The following is a 19,866-nucleotide window of genomic DNA, read 5'->3' as shown; positions in this document are numbered from 1 at the left end:
TACTTTTTCCACCACTGTTGAAACCAGACTTTTTTGCACTGTTGTTGGGCTAATATTTACATCCGTAGCAACAGCACCCTGTGAATCCTTTCTCAATAGAAGTATTCAGTGAATTGTAGCTTTAAGACTAAAGTTAAGAAGTAAGATTAGGAGATTAGGTTCATGTTCAATAACTACAATATTTACCAATACTATACGTTTCACTTCCAAAAGGATTCTAGAGTTATATTCCACCGATACAATATTTGTTTTAGGTCATTTGTGAAATACATTTTGTGTATGCATTAATGCATTACATGTTTCTTCTGCAATCAGTGCTATATTTGATCATCTAATTTTAAAGATACAAACCATGCACTCCACCGGTTCTCTTATATATATTTTGTGGGAAGGGAAGTTAGAAAGAGGTGAGCAACAACAACCTTATCTGTGTACAACAGAAAAGAAAACAGACCAAAAAAAGATTGCACATATAGTAATATATACTCAAACTGCAGCACAAGCATCAAGTCATTCTAACTGATCAGTGTCTCTGAGGTACTTCACAAGAAAGATGAGTCTGGTCTGTGTTCAGTTGGGACTATTTGCATTTTGGATCTTTGGTTCCTGGGGTTGGCTGAGTAACAAATGTATCCTCTATGAGAAAGTGAATTACTGGATGTACATTCACGCTAACTGCCCAAGCATGATCGGCTTCACTGCCAGTTGCTGGGATATATATGACCTCAAAGTCAACCTCTCTGTTGTTCCATCAAACTACCAGACCCTCTGTCTCGAGATCAGGAGTGGATACGTAATGCAATCTGGCGCTCTCTCTCGATTCTATGCTCTTGAGAGACTTCACCTAGAGGGCTTTCTACCCACGATTCTCTATGGCACCTTCAAGGGACTGTCCAGTGTAAAGACACTCTCTCTGAACTGTAAGGGGATGATACAGTGTAACACTGCATCGCTTCTATCCAACACTTTCAGGGACCTGACTAATCTGGAGGAACTTTCCATTGACGATTGCATGCTTTCTGTGATGGCACTGGACGTATTTGGAGGGATCCCGCTATTGAAGAAACTCACAGTCAACAGATGTTGTGCACGGGAGCTATCTGATTTGCTATGCAGGATAGTTAATATGTCACAGTCAATAACAAGCCTGACATTTAAGTCAGAGGAGATAGTCACTTTGAGACCCCCAAACTGCTCTGACACCAAAGGAGCTGTTCTTGAGCATCCTCATTTCTATCGTCTTCAAGAGGTGAGATTTTCATTCCCTAACGCTCATCACTTAGAAAAAGGTGCTTTCAAATGCTTTGAAAACATCACAGATCTCTCTGTGCCTATAGTTGATGAGCCACAGACACAGCTTCTGCAGTCTGGCATCAAAAGACTGCAGGCATTTGATTTTTTACAACAAATGCATTTGCTTTGAGTCAGTTTGTGAAACAGTTTACAAACTCTCAATCACAGAAATGAATGTAAGAAATGCTAAATTCTGGAACACCACATCTGCTGTGAGAAACTGCCAGGGGATAAAGAAGATTCATTCAAATTATTATGAACATGATCATGATGCAATTAACTTGAGTTTGATCCATGATTTGAAGAATATCGTTGATTTGGGTGTTTTCCTTATGCACTCGAGGGAAGTTGAAATCAGTATGCTTTGTGACATTCAAAAGGGTCCCGTTCTGTGGCTGAAAAAACTGTGCCTGTTAAGCTTTCAAATCACAAACATCACCTCAGAGCAGTTTGGTTGCTTGAAGAATCTGAAACAGCTGATTTTGTCAGGAAATCAGATTACCACTGTTGCAGACTTTACATTTAAGGAACTAGCTAAATTGAGGTTCTTAGACCTACGGAATAACAAGATCTCTCAGATAACAGAGAACAGTTTATTTGGCCTGCATGGCTTGGAAACCCTAATTCTGGAACTAAACCCACTTGAAACGATTGAAGCATTTGCCTTCATCCACCTCACTTTGCTGAAGCACATATGTTTACGGGACTTTCAACCTTTGCCTAGTGAGTTGGAGAGTAGCGTGAATGTGAATCTGACACACATATTTGGTGTGTTCCCTCAAGGGTTAATGCACATGAACCTTTATTCCACGTGGTACACCCTCAACATCATCATCGGCAGCAACAGCACCCCAAAACCAGGGATTTCCCTTCAGCTCAGTGCCACAACTGTATTCTTCCAGGACTGCTGGAGACCGTTTTTCCAGTCCGTCGTCAGCCTCACAGCCATAACAGAACGCCTCCTGTGTGGGTCTCATTTTTCCGCAAGATACTTCACCTCCCTTACAGTACTTTGGCTTCAATTCTGTGCTGTCAGCTGAATTTGTGGACATGACTGACCTGAACACACTTGTGGAGATGAGGTATCTATTTATCCATTTACTTAACGGTAGAGTGAGGACAAACAGCTGTATAGTTTCAAAAGTATACTATAAATTAGATAAAAAGATGTACTGTATGAAAACCATCCAAGTCTGGCCTGCCTGCTTTTTTAAAAGTATGAATGGGGTTTAAGAGCAGTTGTTGTCTAAAGAATAAAAAGAAGTATGACAGATTATTAGCTTTTTCAAGCAGAAATTTGCTTCCTGCAACACAAACTCAAAAAAGTTCTGGGACACTGTAAAGTCCATGGAGAATAAGAACACCTCCTCCCAGCTGCCCACTGCACTGAAGATAGGAAACACTGTCACCACTGATAAATCCACCATAATTGAGAATTTCAATAAGCATTTTTCTACGGCTGGCCATGCTTTCCACCTGGCTACTCCTACCCCGGTCAACAGCACTGCACCCCCCACAGCAACTCGCCCAAGCCTTCCCCATTTCTCCTTCTCCCAAATCCATTCAGCTGATGTTCTGAAAGAGCTGAAAAATCTGGACCCCTACAAATCAGCCGGGCTAGACAATCTGGACCCTTTCTTTCTAAAATGATCTGCCGAAATTGTTGCCACCCCTATTACTAGCCTGTTCAACCTCTCTTTCGTGTCGTCTGAGATTCCCAAAGATTGGAAAGCAGCTGCGGTCATCCCCCTCTTAAAAGGGTCGGACACTCTTGACCCAAACTGCTACAGACCTATATCTATCCTACCATGCCTTTCTAAGGTCTTCGAAAGCCAAGTCAACAAACAGATTACCGACCATTTCGAATCTCACCATACCTTCTCTGCTATGCAATCTGGTTTCAGAGCTGGTCATGGGTGCACCTCAGCCACGCTCAAGGTCCTAAACGATATCTTAACCGCCATCGATAAGAAACATTACTGTGCAGCCGTATTCATTGATCTGGCCAAGGCTTTCGACTCTGTCAACCACCACATCCTCATCGGCAGACTCTACAGCCTTGGTTTTTCAAATGATTGCCTCGCCTGGTTCACCAACTACTTCTCTGATAGAGTTCAGTGTGTCAAATCGGAGGGTCTGCTGTCCGGACCTCTGGCAGTCTCTATGGGGGTGCCACAGGGTTCAATTCTTGGACCGACTCTCTTCTCTGTATACATCAATGAGGTCGCTCTTGCTGCTGGTGAGTCCCTGATCCACCTCTACGCAGACGACACCATTCTGTATACTTCCGGCCCTTCTTTGGACACTGTGTTAACAACCCTCCAGGCAAGCTTCAATGCCATACAACTCTCCTTCCGTGGCCTCCAATTGCTCTTAAATACAAGTAAAACTAAATGCATGCTCTTCAACCGATCGCTACCTGCACCTACCCGCCTGTCCAACATCACTACTCTGGACGGCTCTGACATAGAATACGTGGACAACTACAAATACTTAGGTGTCTGGTTAGATTGTAAACTCTCCTTCCAGACCCATATCAAACATCTCCAATCCAAAGTTAAATCTAGAATTGGCTTCCTATTTCGCAACAAAGCATCCTTCACTCATGCTGCCAAACATACCCTTGTAAAACTGACCATCCTACCAATCCTCGACTTTGGCGATGTCATTTACAAAATAGCCTCCAATACCCTACTCAACAAATTGGATGCAGTCTATCACAGTGCAATCCGTTTTGTCACCAAAGCCCCATATACTACCCACCATTGCGACCTGTACGCTCTCGTTGGCTGGCCCTCGCTTCATACTCGTCGCCAAACCCACTGGCTCCATGTCATCTACAAGACCCTGCTAGGTAAAGTCCCCCTTATCTCAGCTCGCTGGTCACCATAGCATCTCCCACCTGTAGCACACGCTCCAGCAGGTATATCTCTCTAGTCACCCCCAAAACCAATTCTTTCTTTGGCCGCCTCTCCTTCCAGTTCTCTGCTGCCAATGACTGGAACGAACTACAAAAATCTCTGAAACTGGAAACACTTATCTCCCTCACTAGCTTTAAGCACCAACTGTCAGAGCAGCTCACAGATTACTGCACCTGTACATAGCCCACCTATAATTTAGCCCAAACAACTACCTCTTTCCCAACTGTTTGCACCCCATTATTTTTATTTCTACTTTGCACATTCTTCCATTGCAAAACTACCATTCCAGTGTTTTACTTGCTATATTGTATTTACTTTGCCACCATGGCCTTTTTTGCCTTTACCTCCCTTCTCACCTAATTTGCTCACATTGTATAGAGACTTGTTTATACTGTATTATTGACTGTATGTTTGTTTTACTCCATGTGTAACTCTGTGTCGTTGTATCTGTCGAACTGCTTTGCTTTATCTTGGCCAGGTCGCAATTGTAAATGAGAACTTGTTCTCAACTTGCCTACCTGGTTAAATAAAGGTGAAATAAAAAATAAATAAAAAATAATTTAAAAAGTGCATTTACAAGGTAACTGATTATAATCCAACTGTAGGTATCTGACGCTAATGGGAGTGGAACTCTACCAGCAGCCAGGGCTGGCCACTATGTTCCACAACCTCACCAAGCTGGAGACCCTGAACCTGGTCACCTGCAGGATCCTCCGTCTGGAGGAGGAGATGAGCAGAGACCTGCATTCCCTCAGGTAGATAATAGAAACACCCACCCATATGAAGGCAGGCGGGGTTTGAACCCATCCCACTGAGCACAGATGTCAGTTCAACTAACCATGAATTCAACGTGAAGTCAACAACATATGTCACCATGTCATTGGATTGAAGTTAATAGTTGGGTGAAAATAGGAAATGGCCTTACGTTGATGACTTTTTGCAAATCCAATCAGTTTTCCAACTTTGGATACAACTTTGATTCAATCAGTTTTTGCCCAGTGGGATGCCACAAGGGACCATGTGTGGTCTGGATTTGCCACCACTAGACAAGACTATGGCACTACGAGCTACAACTACAACTACAAATGATTCTGCTGAAATGATTCTGTTGGCTAGCAGAGTCTACAAGCTGGCCTCCGTTTGGGCCCTTAGAGTAAACTGTTTTCTGCCTTCTCCTCAGACAGATGTCAGTCCACATCCCAGAGGAGTTCAGTGTGATGGAGAGCTTCACAGAGCTTCACAGAGCCGCTGACCAACCTGAGGTACCTGCTACTCTACAATTTTCGCTTGGACTGCAGCTGTGACAACACCTGGCTGCTCGCCTGGGCTGAAAGACAGCCACATGTCCAGGTCATATTTTATCACCCTGGGGAAGCAGACGTGACATGTAAAAACGAGAATGGAATCCAGAACTTTGCCAGGTAAGAAGAAAGATATACTGATAATGAAGAACATCCATTTATTGTAAAACCATAGAGGCAACACACACATAGAACACCACCATGGCCGTTTAGCATTTGGACTTTCCATCTAGGCCTGTATGTGCAGCCACGACCTGTTTCGAAGGCTTTCTCTATTGATAGTGTCCATAATATGAGTCATCTAAGCGTCAAGGGATGTCTTTGTTTCCATCATTGCACCGTCCATCTCAGGTACTCAGCAGCCAACTGTTCCCTGGACGTGGGCTTTGTCCTGTTCCTCTGCACCTCACTGGGCCTGCTCCTCTTCATGCTGGTGGTGCTGCTCCATCAGCTGGCTCGGGAATACCTGCTGGCCTTCTGCCACATCATCCGCTGCTGGCTGGAAGAGGCTGTACGGAGGCCCAACCTCAGGGGGCGCTACTGCTATGATGCCTTTGTGTCGTACAGTGGGAGAGACGAGCGCTGGGTGGTGGAGCAGCTGCTTCCGGGCCTGGAGCAGAGAGGGGCCTCCCTTCCTGCGTCTATGTCTGCACAGCAGGCAGCAGACTTCCAGTTGGAGAAGGACATTGTGGACAACATCACAGACAGCCTCTACGGTAGTTATCCTGGACTACTAGAATTAGACATCCCTCCTCGCCAGCTGTCTGCCCACCACCACCTGGCCAGGCTGGTCAAGACCAGGTACGTACAGTATGTGTATAGGGGGTTCTGTGAACTACATTCTATAATTTATTTAACTAGGAAACATCCTTGCAAAAACATACAGTGCATTCAGAAAGCAATCAGACCACTCTACATTTTGTTAAGTTACAGCCTTATTCTAAAATGTATTAAATATCAATTTACGCACAATACCCCATAAAGCGAAAACAGGTTTTTAGACATGTTTGCAAATGTATAGCAAAAAAACAACAGAAATACCTTATTTACATAAGTATTCAGACCCATTTGCTATGAGACTCAAAATTGAGCGCAGATCTACGGGAGGGTACCAACAGATTCTGCAGCATTGAAGCTCCCTAATAACACAGTGGCCTCCATCATTCTAAAATGGAAGAAGTTGGGAACCACCAAGACTCTTCCCAGAGCTGGCCGCCAGGCCAAACTGAGCAATCGGGGCCTTGGTCAGAGAGGTGACAGAGCTCCAGAGTTCCTCTGTGGAGATGGGAGAACCTTCCAGAAGGACAACCATCTCTGCAGCACTCCGCCAATCAGGCCTTTATGGTAGAGTGGCCAGATGGAAGCCACTACTCAATAAAAGGCACATAACAGCCAGCTTGGACTTTGCCATCGGGCACCTAAAGGACTCTCGGACAATGAGAAACAAGATTATCTGGTCTGCTGAAACCAATATTGACCTCTTTGGCCTGAATGCCAAGCGTCATTTCTAGAGGAAACCTGGCACCATCAGTGAAGCATGGTGGTGGCGGTATCATGCTGTAACGTAGCGAAATGTGGGAATAGTGAAGTGGTCTGAATACTTTCCAAATGCACAGTGTATTGTTTTGTGACCTCAAGTGTTGAGGAACTTGACTTGAAAGGCTTGTCTTCTAAATTATATTTTACTTATATACAGTATCTTCATTATGACTTTAGTGTATGCTGTATTTCAAGTGTTGTATAATGCCTTGAGTGTGATAAAAGCACTTTATACTTTATTCAAATAATCAGTTATTATTGTGATCCCCAGGACCTACTTGGACTGGCCCCAGGACCAGGCCATGCAGCCTGCCTTCTGGGACCGTCTGTGGACCAAACTGGTCCCTCCTGAACCACACCCTGGCCAGTGACCAGATACAGTACTACACTCTTTTAAAAGGGGTTCTAAAAGGGGTCTTTGTTGGGTGAAAAGGTTCTACCTGGAACCATAAAGGTTTCTCCTTCAGAGATGAGCAAATAACTCTTTAGGGTTTTAGAGAGCACCTTTTTTGTGTACATGTCTAGACAGTGGTATTCTGCTTCCAATTAACTTTGTATGAACTGTGTGGATACAATGACCAACCGTTGTCAACAGCAGAGGAAGACAAAGACCTTCAATCATATACAGTACACAGACTTCCGATGTTCAAAATATGTTTGCAGCAAAAAAAGGAAACACCTTCTCATCTAACAATGACGTTTATGGCTTGCATACATTTTTATTATTGGATTCAATAACATGTTCCGTCTCTCTCTCCTGTCTTCTTCTAGCGTTGCATTACTGTATGACACAGATGTATGATACAGCTGATTTTCTCTGGTCACCATCTCAGCAAAGCCACATACACTTCAGGGGGGGTTCTACTAAGCTAACATGTGGAATTGTTTTAAGATGTTGATACCATGGATCATTTAGTTTTTTGATTTTGAGGTATAACAACAACAAAAAAACGGAGAACACCATCGCGTTCGTGAGTGTCTCATCTTTCCATAGAGTGGTCATATTAGCTGGCCAAACCGTTCGGACGCTACAGACATTTCTGCGAGTAGACCAATTTTTGGGATGTCAAACACCGCTGTAGGTCGGCCACCTTCTACCGCAGATGCGGAAGGCCGGCATAAGTGGATATCTCTAGCTTTAATTGGTGGATTTTTATGGGGATTTTTTTATTATGTTACTTAGATTCACGCACGGGTGCATCAGTAGACTCTTAAGGTTTAACACCTTAAGGTTTAACACCTTAAGAGTCTACTGATGCACCCGTGCGTGAATCTAAGTAACATCATAAAAATAATTGATCTTGAATGTAGCCTGGCCCCATATCTTTCTATGCTGTCTTAACAACGTGGTCATGTCACTGACCATAGGATTTTGAAAGACACCACAAACAGATCTGAGACCAGGCTATCTGGAATGATGCTCATTTAATGTCATTGTGCACTCTATACAGATCAACACAGAACATTTGGGGAGGTTTTATTGTCCGCCGAAGTAGTACAAATACACATGATCATATTCTACATTCAATCCCTATACAGTCTGAGGGATGCTCAGTGTCATCATCATCATTATCATTGTTATATGTCAGTAAATAACTATTCCTGAAGAGGACTTATAGATGTAACGTTACACACAGGACTTGATGGTTTCTCTAACCAGTGGGTTTCTGAACACAGTTATCTCTCGAGGCAAGTTTGAATTCCTAGAGAAAAATAAATGCTGTCGCTACCTCCCTTTCAAACCAAGGTACATGAATTGTGGAGCAAACTGGAGATGAGAAGATATTCAACAACTCTTGGTAGGACAGTGGAAGTTGTAGAAGTTTGCTTCAATTGTCCTACCAGGAGTTGAGTTCCTAAACATGGCAGTTTGTTCCAGGTGTTGTTAAGCATCAGATCGGTGGTTGGCTCTCTCCTTAGCTCTTTTCATAATCCGCTCCAGCTCAGCCATGACAGGCAGTGGGCCCTCATACTTGTTGGTCTCGATGGACCTCAGCTTCTCCTGGTAGTTCTTTGGCAAGCCATTCTGCTCCGCCCCCATTAAAATCACCTGGGGCAACCAGAGAACAATCAACATAAAATATTTATAATTTCATAGGACGTTAAACCATATTGATCAGACAATCACTTATACAGTATTTTCTGTTATCTAACGACAATAAATGACCAGTGGCACACATTAAAATCCAGAACATCAATAGTAACTACCCTTACGCTATAGTAACTGCCCCAAGAATGTGTGTATCTCAAATACTGTACCCATCGAACCACACACCACACATAGAACACGCCACATAACAGAGGAACAATGCACTCAGCTCAACCGTATGAGTCTGGTACACACACGACAGAGCACTGCACAAAGCTTCTGGGGTCACAAAGCCACGCTCTACGCCTGTTACATTCGCTGGCTGTTTTTCCTCACACCACTTTGATTATTTAGCTAGAGCCTCTAGATGTGCAATGAACCGTCTGGAAACACAGTTTAGTAACTGTTCACATTGTCCAATACAGTGCATGAGATTGGGTACATCCTGAATGAATTGATGGATATCTAATAAATAAAAAAATAAAACTAATCCTGTGTTCTTGCGAAAGCCAGAATATGAACGTGGAATGTAGCATTCCAGATGCTTCAGAGAGGGAGGTTTTATTTTGGAGAGGGGCTGTGAGTGAATAGTCAAAAAATCCACTGACCTAGTTGCTGCTCTTTCCCTATTGTCTTTTCAACACAAAGCCATCTGGGAGCTGTCAGTGGCAAACGCCAGAAAAAACACCAAAACACTGGTATTTTTGCCACCACAGTGAGTGAGTGAGAGACTCATTCAAGAGGATGATGTCAGCCACACTGTCATCCGCAAGTAACGAGTGATGTGTGAATTCCTTTTTTCACAAGCTTTAGAGAATCTGTTTGATTTGCTGTTGTTTTGCTTATGAATTCGAAGCATATAGAGTACATTGTTAAATTACAATTTGTTTGAAAAAGCACTTGTTGGTAAATACCTTTTCAGAGATTTCTATCAGAGATCATTTTCAGAGACAACTATTTGCATTTCTCTTCATCTTCCACTGTATATCCATAGAGAGCACCACTTTCATTAACAACGTTCCTCTCTACACTTTGTAAGGTCCCTAACGTCTTACAGGGTTCCGTGTCAAGTCCATGTTCTTAAATGGATTTGGAATGACAGAGATATAAATAGATTGAGAGAGGGAGACAGTGTGTGATAGAGAGAGAAAGAGAAAGATAGAAAGGCGGATGAAAAGAGTGTAAAAGGAGGTGTGTCACCTTGAGGTACTGTGGAGACGGTGGAGCGTAAATACAGCTGTTCATGATGTAGGTGCGACAGTTGAGCTCTTGGCCCCGAGTCTTCACATTCACCTCCACAGGGCTGTAGGCCCCTAGTCTCACGTTCTCCTGGCTGCACACACACACACACACACACACACACACATATAAATACACCCACCCACACAACTTTTGAACGGGTTAGAACTAGACCACTTCAACCACGATGAAGAAGCACTCAGAAGGACACAACAGACTTAGTATTTATTTTTATTTTTTAATGTAACCTTTATTTAACTAGGCAAGTCAGTTAAGAACAAATTCTTATTTACAATGATGGGCTACACCGTCCAAACCCTGGACGAGCCTGGGCCAATTGTGCGCCGCTCTATTGGACTCCCAATCACGTCCGGTTGTGATACAGACTTGATAAAGTAGACACGGTATGCACCAACTTGGATTAGGTGAACAAGATGAAGGTCTCTTACCTGTCTAGAGACTCGAGGTCGGCCACGTTCATCCTCCATACCACTCCCCACACCTCGTCCGCTGGGCTGTTCTCGATGGTCGCCACACCCCCATGCCAGCGGTCACTGGCCAGACCCTTGTAGTTCCCAAATATCAGCTTGTAGTCCTGGAGAGAAGGAGAGATAGAGAGGGTCAGGTTAAGGTCAGGTGTCCTCCCAGGTCCTCCTTATAGTCAGGTCAGGTCGGGTCGTACCTGTAGCCTGGCCACACAGTGGATGGAAGCGGAGGGGTTCTTGAGCTGGAGCCTTTCCTTCAGTAGGTTGCTGCCGTAGGCAAAGTACAGGAAGGTGTGGATTTCTATGTTGTCATCCATGCTGACAGAGAGGAGGAGAAGGAGGAGGAGCAGGAGGAGGAAGGGCAGGGTGAGGAGGAGGAGTCAAGAGAAGACAAGGAGGATGAGTCAAGGGAAGACAAGGAGGAGGAGGGAGGAGGAGAGAATAGAGAGAAACCACAGTCAGCAAGAGTGCTTGGAGGCGGAGCAGAGACGCAAGGTGAGGTCATGAGTGCTACTGTGACAGAGATCAAACTCTGCACCCCCCGCTTTTATACCAGCCCTCTCTCCACTCACTGACTCCCCATTCTCATGCTAATCCATCGGGCCTGCCCTGTGCTGTACTGTGCTGTGCCCACCACTGCCACACAATACACAAACAGCCTGCTGGTTGCTGAGCTCACAGTCACACCAACATGTCATTCACAGTGTGATGCAACAAGCCTGCATAGCGCTGTCTTGTGGACAGAGAAGTTAGTGGTGTGTTGCAGCTGATGCTTTGACAAATAGGCCAATCCATCAGTCATGTTTGCTTGCATGCACATGGATTTATGTTTACAACCCTGTTGGTAATCAGGCAGACCTAAATTATGGACACTGAAATATCATTTGAACTTTGCTTTGAAATCATGTCATGGGCACTGGTGTAGTGGAGGGTAAATGCAGTTTACAGACCTTTTTTGTTTTGTGCCAGGCTTTACCCATCTTTTGCAAAAGAATGCATTGAAAGTATAGGAAGCATTACTGGTCACGGGAATGAAAGGCTAAACATAAACACGGCTGGTCCATCAAGGTCCAGTAGGTAACTTTGTGGACGACCTGACCAAATTCACATAAAAAAGTCAAATCAAATCAAATTTTATTTGTCACGTGCACCAAATACAACAGGTAGACCTTACAGTGAAATGCTTACTCACAGGCTCTAACCAATAGTGCAAAAAAGGTATGAGGTGAACAATAGGTATGTAAAGAAATAAAAACAACAGTAAAATGACAGGCTACAGTGGGGCAAAAAAAGTATTTAGTCGGCCACCAATTGTGCAAGTTCTCCCACTTAAAAATATGAGAGAGGCCTGTAATTTATTTTCATCATAGGTACACTTCAACTATGACAGACAAAATGAGAAGAAAAAAATCCAGAAAATCACATTGTAGGATTTTTTATGAATTTATTTGCAAATTATGGTGGAAAATAAGTATTTGGTCACCTACAAACAAGCAAGATTTCTGGCTCTCACAGACCTGTAACTTCTTCTTTAAGAGGCTCCTCTGTCCTCCACTCGTTACCTATATTAATGGCACACCCACTCCAATTTGCTTACAGCCCCAATAGGTCCACAGGCGACGCAATCGCAACCACACTGTAAACTGCCCTAACCCATCTGGACAAGAGGAATACCTACGTGAGAATACTGTTCATCAACTACAGCTCAGCATTTAACACTGTAGTACCCTCCAAACTCGTCATCAACCTCGAGACGCTGGGTCTCAACCCCGCCCTGTGCAACTGGGTACTGGACTTCCTGACGGGCCACCCCCAGGTGGTGAGGGTAGGTAACAACATCTCCACCCCGCTGATCCTCAACACTGGGGCCCCACAAGGGTGTGTTCTGAGCCCTCTCCTGTACTCCCTGTTCACCCACGACTGTGTGGCCATGCACGCCTCCAACTCAATCATCAAGTTTGCGGACGACACTACAGTGGTAGGCTTGATAATCAACAACGACGAGACGGCCTACAGGGAGGAGGTGAGGGCCCTCGGAGTGTGTTGTCAGGAAAATAACCTCACACTCAACGTCAACCAAACAAAGGAGATGATTGTGGATTTCAGGAAAGAGCAGAGCGAGCAACCCCTATCCACATCGACGGGACAGTAGTGGAGAGGGTAGTAAGTTTTAAGTTCCTCGGCGTACACATCACGGACAAACTGAATTGGTCCACCCACACAGACAGCTTTGTGAAGAAGGCGCAGCAGCGCCCCTTCAACCTCAGGAGGCTGAAGAAATTCTGCTTGTCACCAAAAGCACTCACAAACTTCTACAGATGCACAATCGAGAGCATTCTGTCAGGCTGTATCACCGCCTGGTACGGCAACTGCTCCGCCCACAACTGTAAGGCTCTCCAGAGGGTAGTAAGGTCTGCACAACGCATCACCGGGGGCAAACTACAACTATGTCACAGGAAGGCCATAAAGATCATCAAGGACAACAACCACCCGAGCCACTGTCTGTTCACCCCGCTATCATCCAGAAGGCGAGGTCAGTACAGGTACATCAAAGCAGGGACCGAGAGACTGAAAAACAGCTTCTATCTCAAAGCCATCAGACTGTTAAACAGCCACCACTAACATTGAGTGGCTGCTGCCAACATACTGACTCAACTCCAGCCACTTTAATAATGGAAATTGATGGAAATTGATGTAAAAAATGTATCACTAGCCACTTTAAACAATGCCACTTAATATAATGTTTACATACCCTACATTACTCATCTCATATGTATATGTATATACTGTACTCTATATCATCTACTTCATCTTGCCATCTTTATGTAATACATGTATCACTAGCCACTTTAAACTATGCCACTTTATGTTTATATACTCTACATTACTCATCTCATATGTATATACTGTACTCGATACCATCTACTGCATCTTGCCTGTGCCATTCTGTACCATCACTCATTCATATATCTTTATGTACATATTCTTTATCCCTTTACACTTGTGTGTATAAGGTAGTAGTTGTGGAATTGTTAGGTTAGATTACTCGTTGGTTATTACTGCATTGTCGGAACTAGAAGCACAAGCATTTCGCTACACTCGCATTATCATCTGTTAACCATGTGTATGTGACAAATAAAATTTGATTTGATTTGATTTACAGCAGATCCCCTTATTGTATGGACCACTTTTAAGTGTGCCTTTAGAGGCCATGCAATTCAGTACTCATCTATAAAACAAAAGCAATCTAGATCAAAAGAGTCCATATTAACAAAGGAAATTGAAGGACTAACAGTACAGTCAGATAGCAATAAAAACTGTAACATAGATGCACAGAATAAGATAGAGGAATAAGAAATGGAGGAACTTATTCAAGAAATATCTAGTGTAATATTTTATAAAAAATAAAGCAAACTGGATGGAATATGGGGAAAATGCACCAAATTCTTTTTCAATCTTTAATATAGAAATTCTACAAAAATGTTTTTATTAAAACTTGTTACAAATGATGGAGTCACAGATGATTCACCAAATGATATAAAGGTCCAGTCCATTAAAAAATTGGAGACCTCTTACACTTCAGTGTTGTGATGCAAAAATCCTAGCAAAATGCTTGGCGCATAGAATTGAAAAAAGTATTGCCAGATATTATTCATCCTAATCAGTTTTTTTCCCCATAGACGATACATTGGAAATAATATAAGACAAGTACTGGCAACAATAGAATACTATGAAATATCGGGGACACCATGCCTGGTTTGCATAGCTGATTTTGAAAACGCTTTTGATAAAGTACGACTGGAGTTTATAAGTGCCTAGAAAATTTACATTTTGGGGAATCTCTTATAAAATGGGATAAAATTATGTATAGTAACCCTAGGTGTAAAATAGTAAATAATGGCTACATCTCAGAAAGTTTTAAACTATATAGAGGAGTAAAACAAGGTTGTCCACTATCGACATATCTATTTATTATTGCCATCGAAATGTTAGCTGTTAAAATGAGATTAAACAATAATATTAAGGGAAATGCGTGGCTTAAAAACTAAGGTGTCATTGTACGCTGATGATTCATGTTTTCTTTTAAAACCACAATTAGAATCTCTCCACGGCCTCATAGAGGATCTAGATACTTTTGCTATCCTCTCTGGATTAAAACCAAATGATGATAAGTGTACTATATTATGTATTGGATCACTAAAAAAATGCAAATTTTACATTATCATGTAGTTTACCAATTAAATGGTCTGACTGAGATGTGGACATACTCAGTATACACATCCCAAAAGAAAGAAATGATCTCACTCCAATACATTTTTATAGAAAGTTAGCAACAATAGATAAGATCTTGCTACCATGGAAAAGAAAATACCTGTCTATTTGTGAAAAAATCACCCTAATTAACTCTTTAGTCCTATCACAGTTTACCTACATTATTTGCTTATGGTTTTGCCTACACCTAGGGACCTGCTTTTTAAATTATAGGAACAAAAAATATTCAGAATGGCAAGCCAGACAAAATGAAAAGGCCCTATTTATATAACGAATATAAATTCGGGGGGCAGAAATGATTAAATATTGAAGCATTAGACCTCTCACTAAAGGCATCAGTCATACAAAAGTTATACTTAAATCCAAACTGGTTCTCTAGTAAAATGGTAAGAATGTCTCATCCTGTGTTCAAGAAGGGCCTTTACCCCTTTATTCAGATTACACCTGCTTACTTTCGGTTGTTTGAAAAGGAAATATCCAAAATATAATTATTTTTAAACAAGCCTTAGAAAGTTGGTTGCAATTTTAGTTTAATCCACTTGAAAAGACAGAACAAATAATACAATAAATATTGTGGTTAAACTCAAATATACTAATTGATTTTTTTTAAACGTATTTTTAGAAGAAATCTTTTAAAAAGGTATAATTTTAGTGAATGATATCATAAATAGGACTGATGGAGTTATGTCACACATACAACTAACACAGACATATAGAAATGTTTGCTCTACCCAAAATTACAACCAATTAATTGCATACCACAGAAATGGAAGAGGCAAGTAGAAGGGGAAAAAATTGAGGAACTTGTATGTCGGTCCTGTATTAAAGAACATAAATGGTTAAAGAAAAGTGTGATAAAAAAAACATATACCAATTTAATTTAAGGAACAAAAAAACTGACAGCTATGCCATATAAATTGCAAAATAGTTGGGAAGAGATTTTCGATGTACCCATTCCTTGGCACATGGTTTATGAATTGAATCGCACAACAACTCCGGATTCAAAACTTCTAATTTTTCTATTTAAATTACTATCCAAAATTCTTGCAACCAATAGAATGTTATATAAATGGGGGATACAATATTCCAAGCTCTGCAGATTCTGCTGTGAGGAGGCAGAGTCATTAGATCATTTATTTTGGTATTGTCCATATGTAGCTCGTTTTTGGGTCACAGGTCCAGGAATGGCTGAAGAATTGCAACATTTGCCTAGAACTAACACTGCAGACAGCAATACTGGGTGATTTGAAAAGCCATAGTCAATCAATCAATAATATTATTATTATTTTATCAAAAAAATATATTTCTAATTTACCATCTGTAGAAGCTATGAGAATAGAAAGGTCCAATTCTTTTGTGAAGCATCACAGCACAGTTGAACAATATATGGCAAATAGAAATCCAAAATGGATGATGCTGAGAGACAGATGGGAGGGGTTGAATGGAGCTGAAGGGTGGGACTAATAACAAGATAACCAATGTAAAACATACGGTGTCTGTAAAATGTATATAGGTTTAGAACTTTTGTTACAAATAGAAATCAAATTGGATGGACATCAGAAATAGAGGAAGGACTAAAAACAAACAAAATGTAACAATTGTAAAATAGATTGTGTCTGTAAAATGTGTTTAAGATGTATGAACTGAAGGTAGAAGCCTAAGTGTTATTGTTTATTAGTTTACTCCAATTGGGGGAAGGGTGGTAGGGTTTGCGGGGAATAATAAAGGTATATTCTAAAATAAAGTATGTATGTCTATATAGGTATGTGTATGTATATATGTGTATATATATTACATGCGTGTATGTATATGGGTATATATATATTTACCCCAAAAACATATGGGGGATTGGAAACGATGCAGACAATTACATTGATGGAAGCAACATTCTTTCAAAATCAAATCAAATCAAATCAAATTTTATTTGTCACATACACATGGTTAGCAGATGTTAATGCGAGTGTAGCGAAATGCTTGTGCTTCTAGTTCCGACAATGCAGTGATAACCAACAAGTAATCTAACTAACAATTCCAAAACTACTGTCTTATACACAGTGTAAGGGGATAAAGAATATGTACATAAGGATATATGAATGAGTGATGGTACAGAGCAGCATACAGTAGATGGTATGAGTACAGTATATACATATGAGATGAGTATGTAGACAAAGTAAACAAAGTGGCATAGTTAAAGTGGCTAGTGATACATGTATTACATAAAGATGCAGTCGATTTCTGCAATATTAAGCTGATCCACCCATAAAATCCTTTAACAGTGAATGAGTGATGACCTTGAAAACACACAAGACCGATAGTTATGTTCAATAAGTATATTATTCTTCCTGCTTTATCTAGCTCTATTTGGGATATTTGACATTGCCTTGCTACCTGATAGGTAATCCATCTCAAATGAAGTCCGGGACCGTAAAGCATTGACAAATTCTTAACATGTTGCCTGAATAATTGGAATTCATAACATAACATATCATATCATTTTTTTTGCAATTGGTTACATATCATATGAAATTGATGATTTTTTTATTGTACGTTTTTTAAATTGAACCTTTATTTAACTAATGATGTAGTACACAATTGAGCACAATTTTCGTGACTGTTTATGGCTGGTGAGCACTACTTTAAAAACTACTGGTTGAAATTATTTTTAAAAAACCTTTGGAGCGTCACTTTAATTTGCACAAACTGCATTTGGAGTTGGATGGAATCCTAATCACTTCATCATCAGACGTTTCTGATGATGAACTGCGTGCGCAATTTTTAATAACGTGTAAATTGATGATGATAATGACCCCGTTGTACTCATTGCTTGAGCCCACATGGATTGCATAGACTAGCCAGAGATTATGGAGGAATTTCTCTGAGCTAGCCTACTGGAATATTTTCACCGCGCCCACTCAAAACAGCATTTCGCTCACTGATGGAGCGGGAGAAAGAACTAACCAATAGGAAGCAAGCGCCCAGCTCACGTCGAACTCTCGCATCCCAAACAGGAGGAGGACCACAACCTGCAATTGTCTGTCTGCGAAGTCAGAAACGGAGCATATTTCATGCATAAATTGAATGTGTTGAAGGAGAACATTTGATTACATACCGCAATCGATTAAAGTCGATTTTTTTCTCGATGTTTTTCTTTAATTCAAATAATGTTGTGTGCGCAGAACGCCTGATTGCTTTGAGCGATAAAAAAAGGTAGAACTATTAATAAAACCTATAATTTGCTATAATTTGCTTGTTTATCATTCAAGCAGATAGGAAGAGAACACTCCTGGCCTGCGAATACAAAGGTAATATCAAACAGATTTTTATTGTGATCTATCATTGCATGCAAATAAACTTGAAGAATGCTTCTGTAATATTCACATATGCCATTGATCAAGAGCATTGTTAATCAATAAAAATGATATTTTACAGAATCTAACCTTGATGCTAGAATATCTTGAGGCTAGAGTATCTTCCACTTTTATGTGTCACCTGTGTTCTTTGATTTATGGTAGCAAGTGCATGTGAGGGACACATTGACAAGTGAGGGGGTACAACAAAAGAAACGTAATGTTGGTTACATTGTGGTGGTGGGTGTTTTAAAGTGGCAACTATGAGTTATAGCTGCTTCATTTGGCCATATGAATGCATGTAGGGTATTCACTCATTTCTACATTTCTCTTCTTGTTTTATTTATCACGGTTTGTACACAGTATATAGTTTTTATTTTACTGTCAGTCTCTCTGTCGGTCTGCATTAATTCATTCATCTCACCCTTGTTCCTTCTAACAACCTATTGATAAATCCATTATATATTGCATGGATAAAGCTAGAGACATAAGCATGGACAGCCATGGATGATGTTGCAGGTTTTACTGGAGAACATTCTCGGTCTCGTGCTCAGGCCCTATCATGTTTGTCCTGAGTCGGTGTGAAGAGGGGTGAGGGAGATCCCCAGTATGGAGCCAGGGAGTAGTCCAGGGTCGGGGGCTGGAGTCCCTTCCTCCATTCACCTCCTCCAGCTCACAAGGGGGTACTACTTTTCACAAATGGAACTGTGGGATAGTGTGGGTCTGCGAAGTGACTCAATAGTTCTGTTAGACTCTGGTTTACATGTTTGTAAGATTTGACTAGGGTCTGGATGGAATAGCTAGATACTTAGGGAAGGATCCTGCTAAAGTTGTAGCTGGTAGGACATCCAAAGATCTTACATGATCCTTGGAAATATTACAGCAGGTTTTGTTTCCAAATGTCATGTCCATCAATAAACAAGTATAGGTTTATAATTGACCAAGCCTGTTATTTTTCTATCAGTTGTTGGAAAAAGTTTCTGACTTCGACAGTCACCCTTTGTTTGCCCTAATCAAGAGTAAGACTGTATCTGTTTATTCCTGTAGATGGCAGTGTTGCGTTTGAAATGACCACATAGAGTAGATACAGCATCACGTCTACCATTGGATCAGATCAAATTCCCACTAAAATGAAAAAGGGAAAAATAACTTGAAAAAGATGCTGTCATGACTATAGAATTGTATTATTATGGAGATAAAACCTTCACCACAATCAGTCAAACTAGCTGACCGAAACTCTTACTAACTTAATAAATCCCTGGTAATAGAGCATTGGACCTGATAAGCCTTAGTGGTGGCAGCCTTCTCATTGAAAAGCACTGTGGGTTTTCTGGTTGAGTTGAGCCAGAAAACTCAACCAGAAAACTTGAGCCAGAAAAC

The 19,866-nt window shown here is 41.3% G+C and overlaps 1 protein-coding gene and 1 pseudogene across 1 annotated transcript; one reads left to right on the top strand and one right to left on the bottom strand.

The window, feature by feature from the left end:
• Positions 1 to 487: 487 nt before the first annotated feature.
• LOC118364080 (toll-like receptor 13) lies at positions 488 to 8,257 on the top strand (annotated as a pseudogene).
• A 260-nt stretch (positions 8,258 to 8,517) lies between these two features.
• LOC118364592 (gamma-glutamylcyclotransferase) lies at positions 8,518 to 11,409 on the bottom strand. The gene is made up of 4 exons (XM_035746261.2): positions 11,065 to 11,409; positions 10,832 to 10,977; positions 10,344 to 10,476; positions 8,518 to 9,104 (listed from the first exon to the last, which is right to left on the bottom strand). The coding sequence occupies exons 1-4, from the start codon at positions 11,182 to 11,184 to the stop codon at positions 8,940 to 8,942; spliced, it is 564 nt and encodes a 187-aa protein (XP_035602154.1). The 5' UTR covers positions 11,185 to 11,409; the 3' UTR covers positions 8,518 to 8,939.
• Between the last annotated feature and the right edge of the window lie 8,457 nt (positions 11,410 to 19,866).

This window comes from Oncorhynchus keta, chromosome 31 (assembly GCF_023373465.1).
Source record: "Oncorhynchus keta strain PuntledgeMale-10-30-2019 chromosome 31, Oket_V2, whole genome shotgun sequence".
Taxonomy (NCBI): Eukaryota; Metazoa; Chordata; class Actinopteri; order Salmoniformes; family Salmonidae; genus Oncorhynchus; species Oncorhynchus keta.
This window is presented reverse-complemented; position numbering and strand designations above follow the sequence as displayed.

Coding starts and splice junctions, on each gene's coding strand:
- LOC118364592 (XM_035746261.2), bottom strand. CDS start 11,184: ATGGATGACAACATAGAAATCCACACCTTCCTGTACTTTGCCTACGGC. Junction 10,477..10,831: donor GACCTCGAGTCTCTAGACAG/GTAAGAGACCTT, acceptor GTGTGTGTGCAG/CCAGGAGAACGTGAGACTAG. Junction 9,105..10,343: donor CGTCTCCACAGTACCTCAAG/GTGACACACCTC, acceptor TGGTTGCCCCAG/GTGATTTTAATGGGGGCGGA.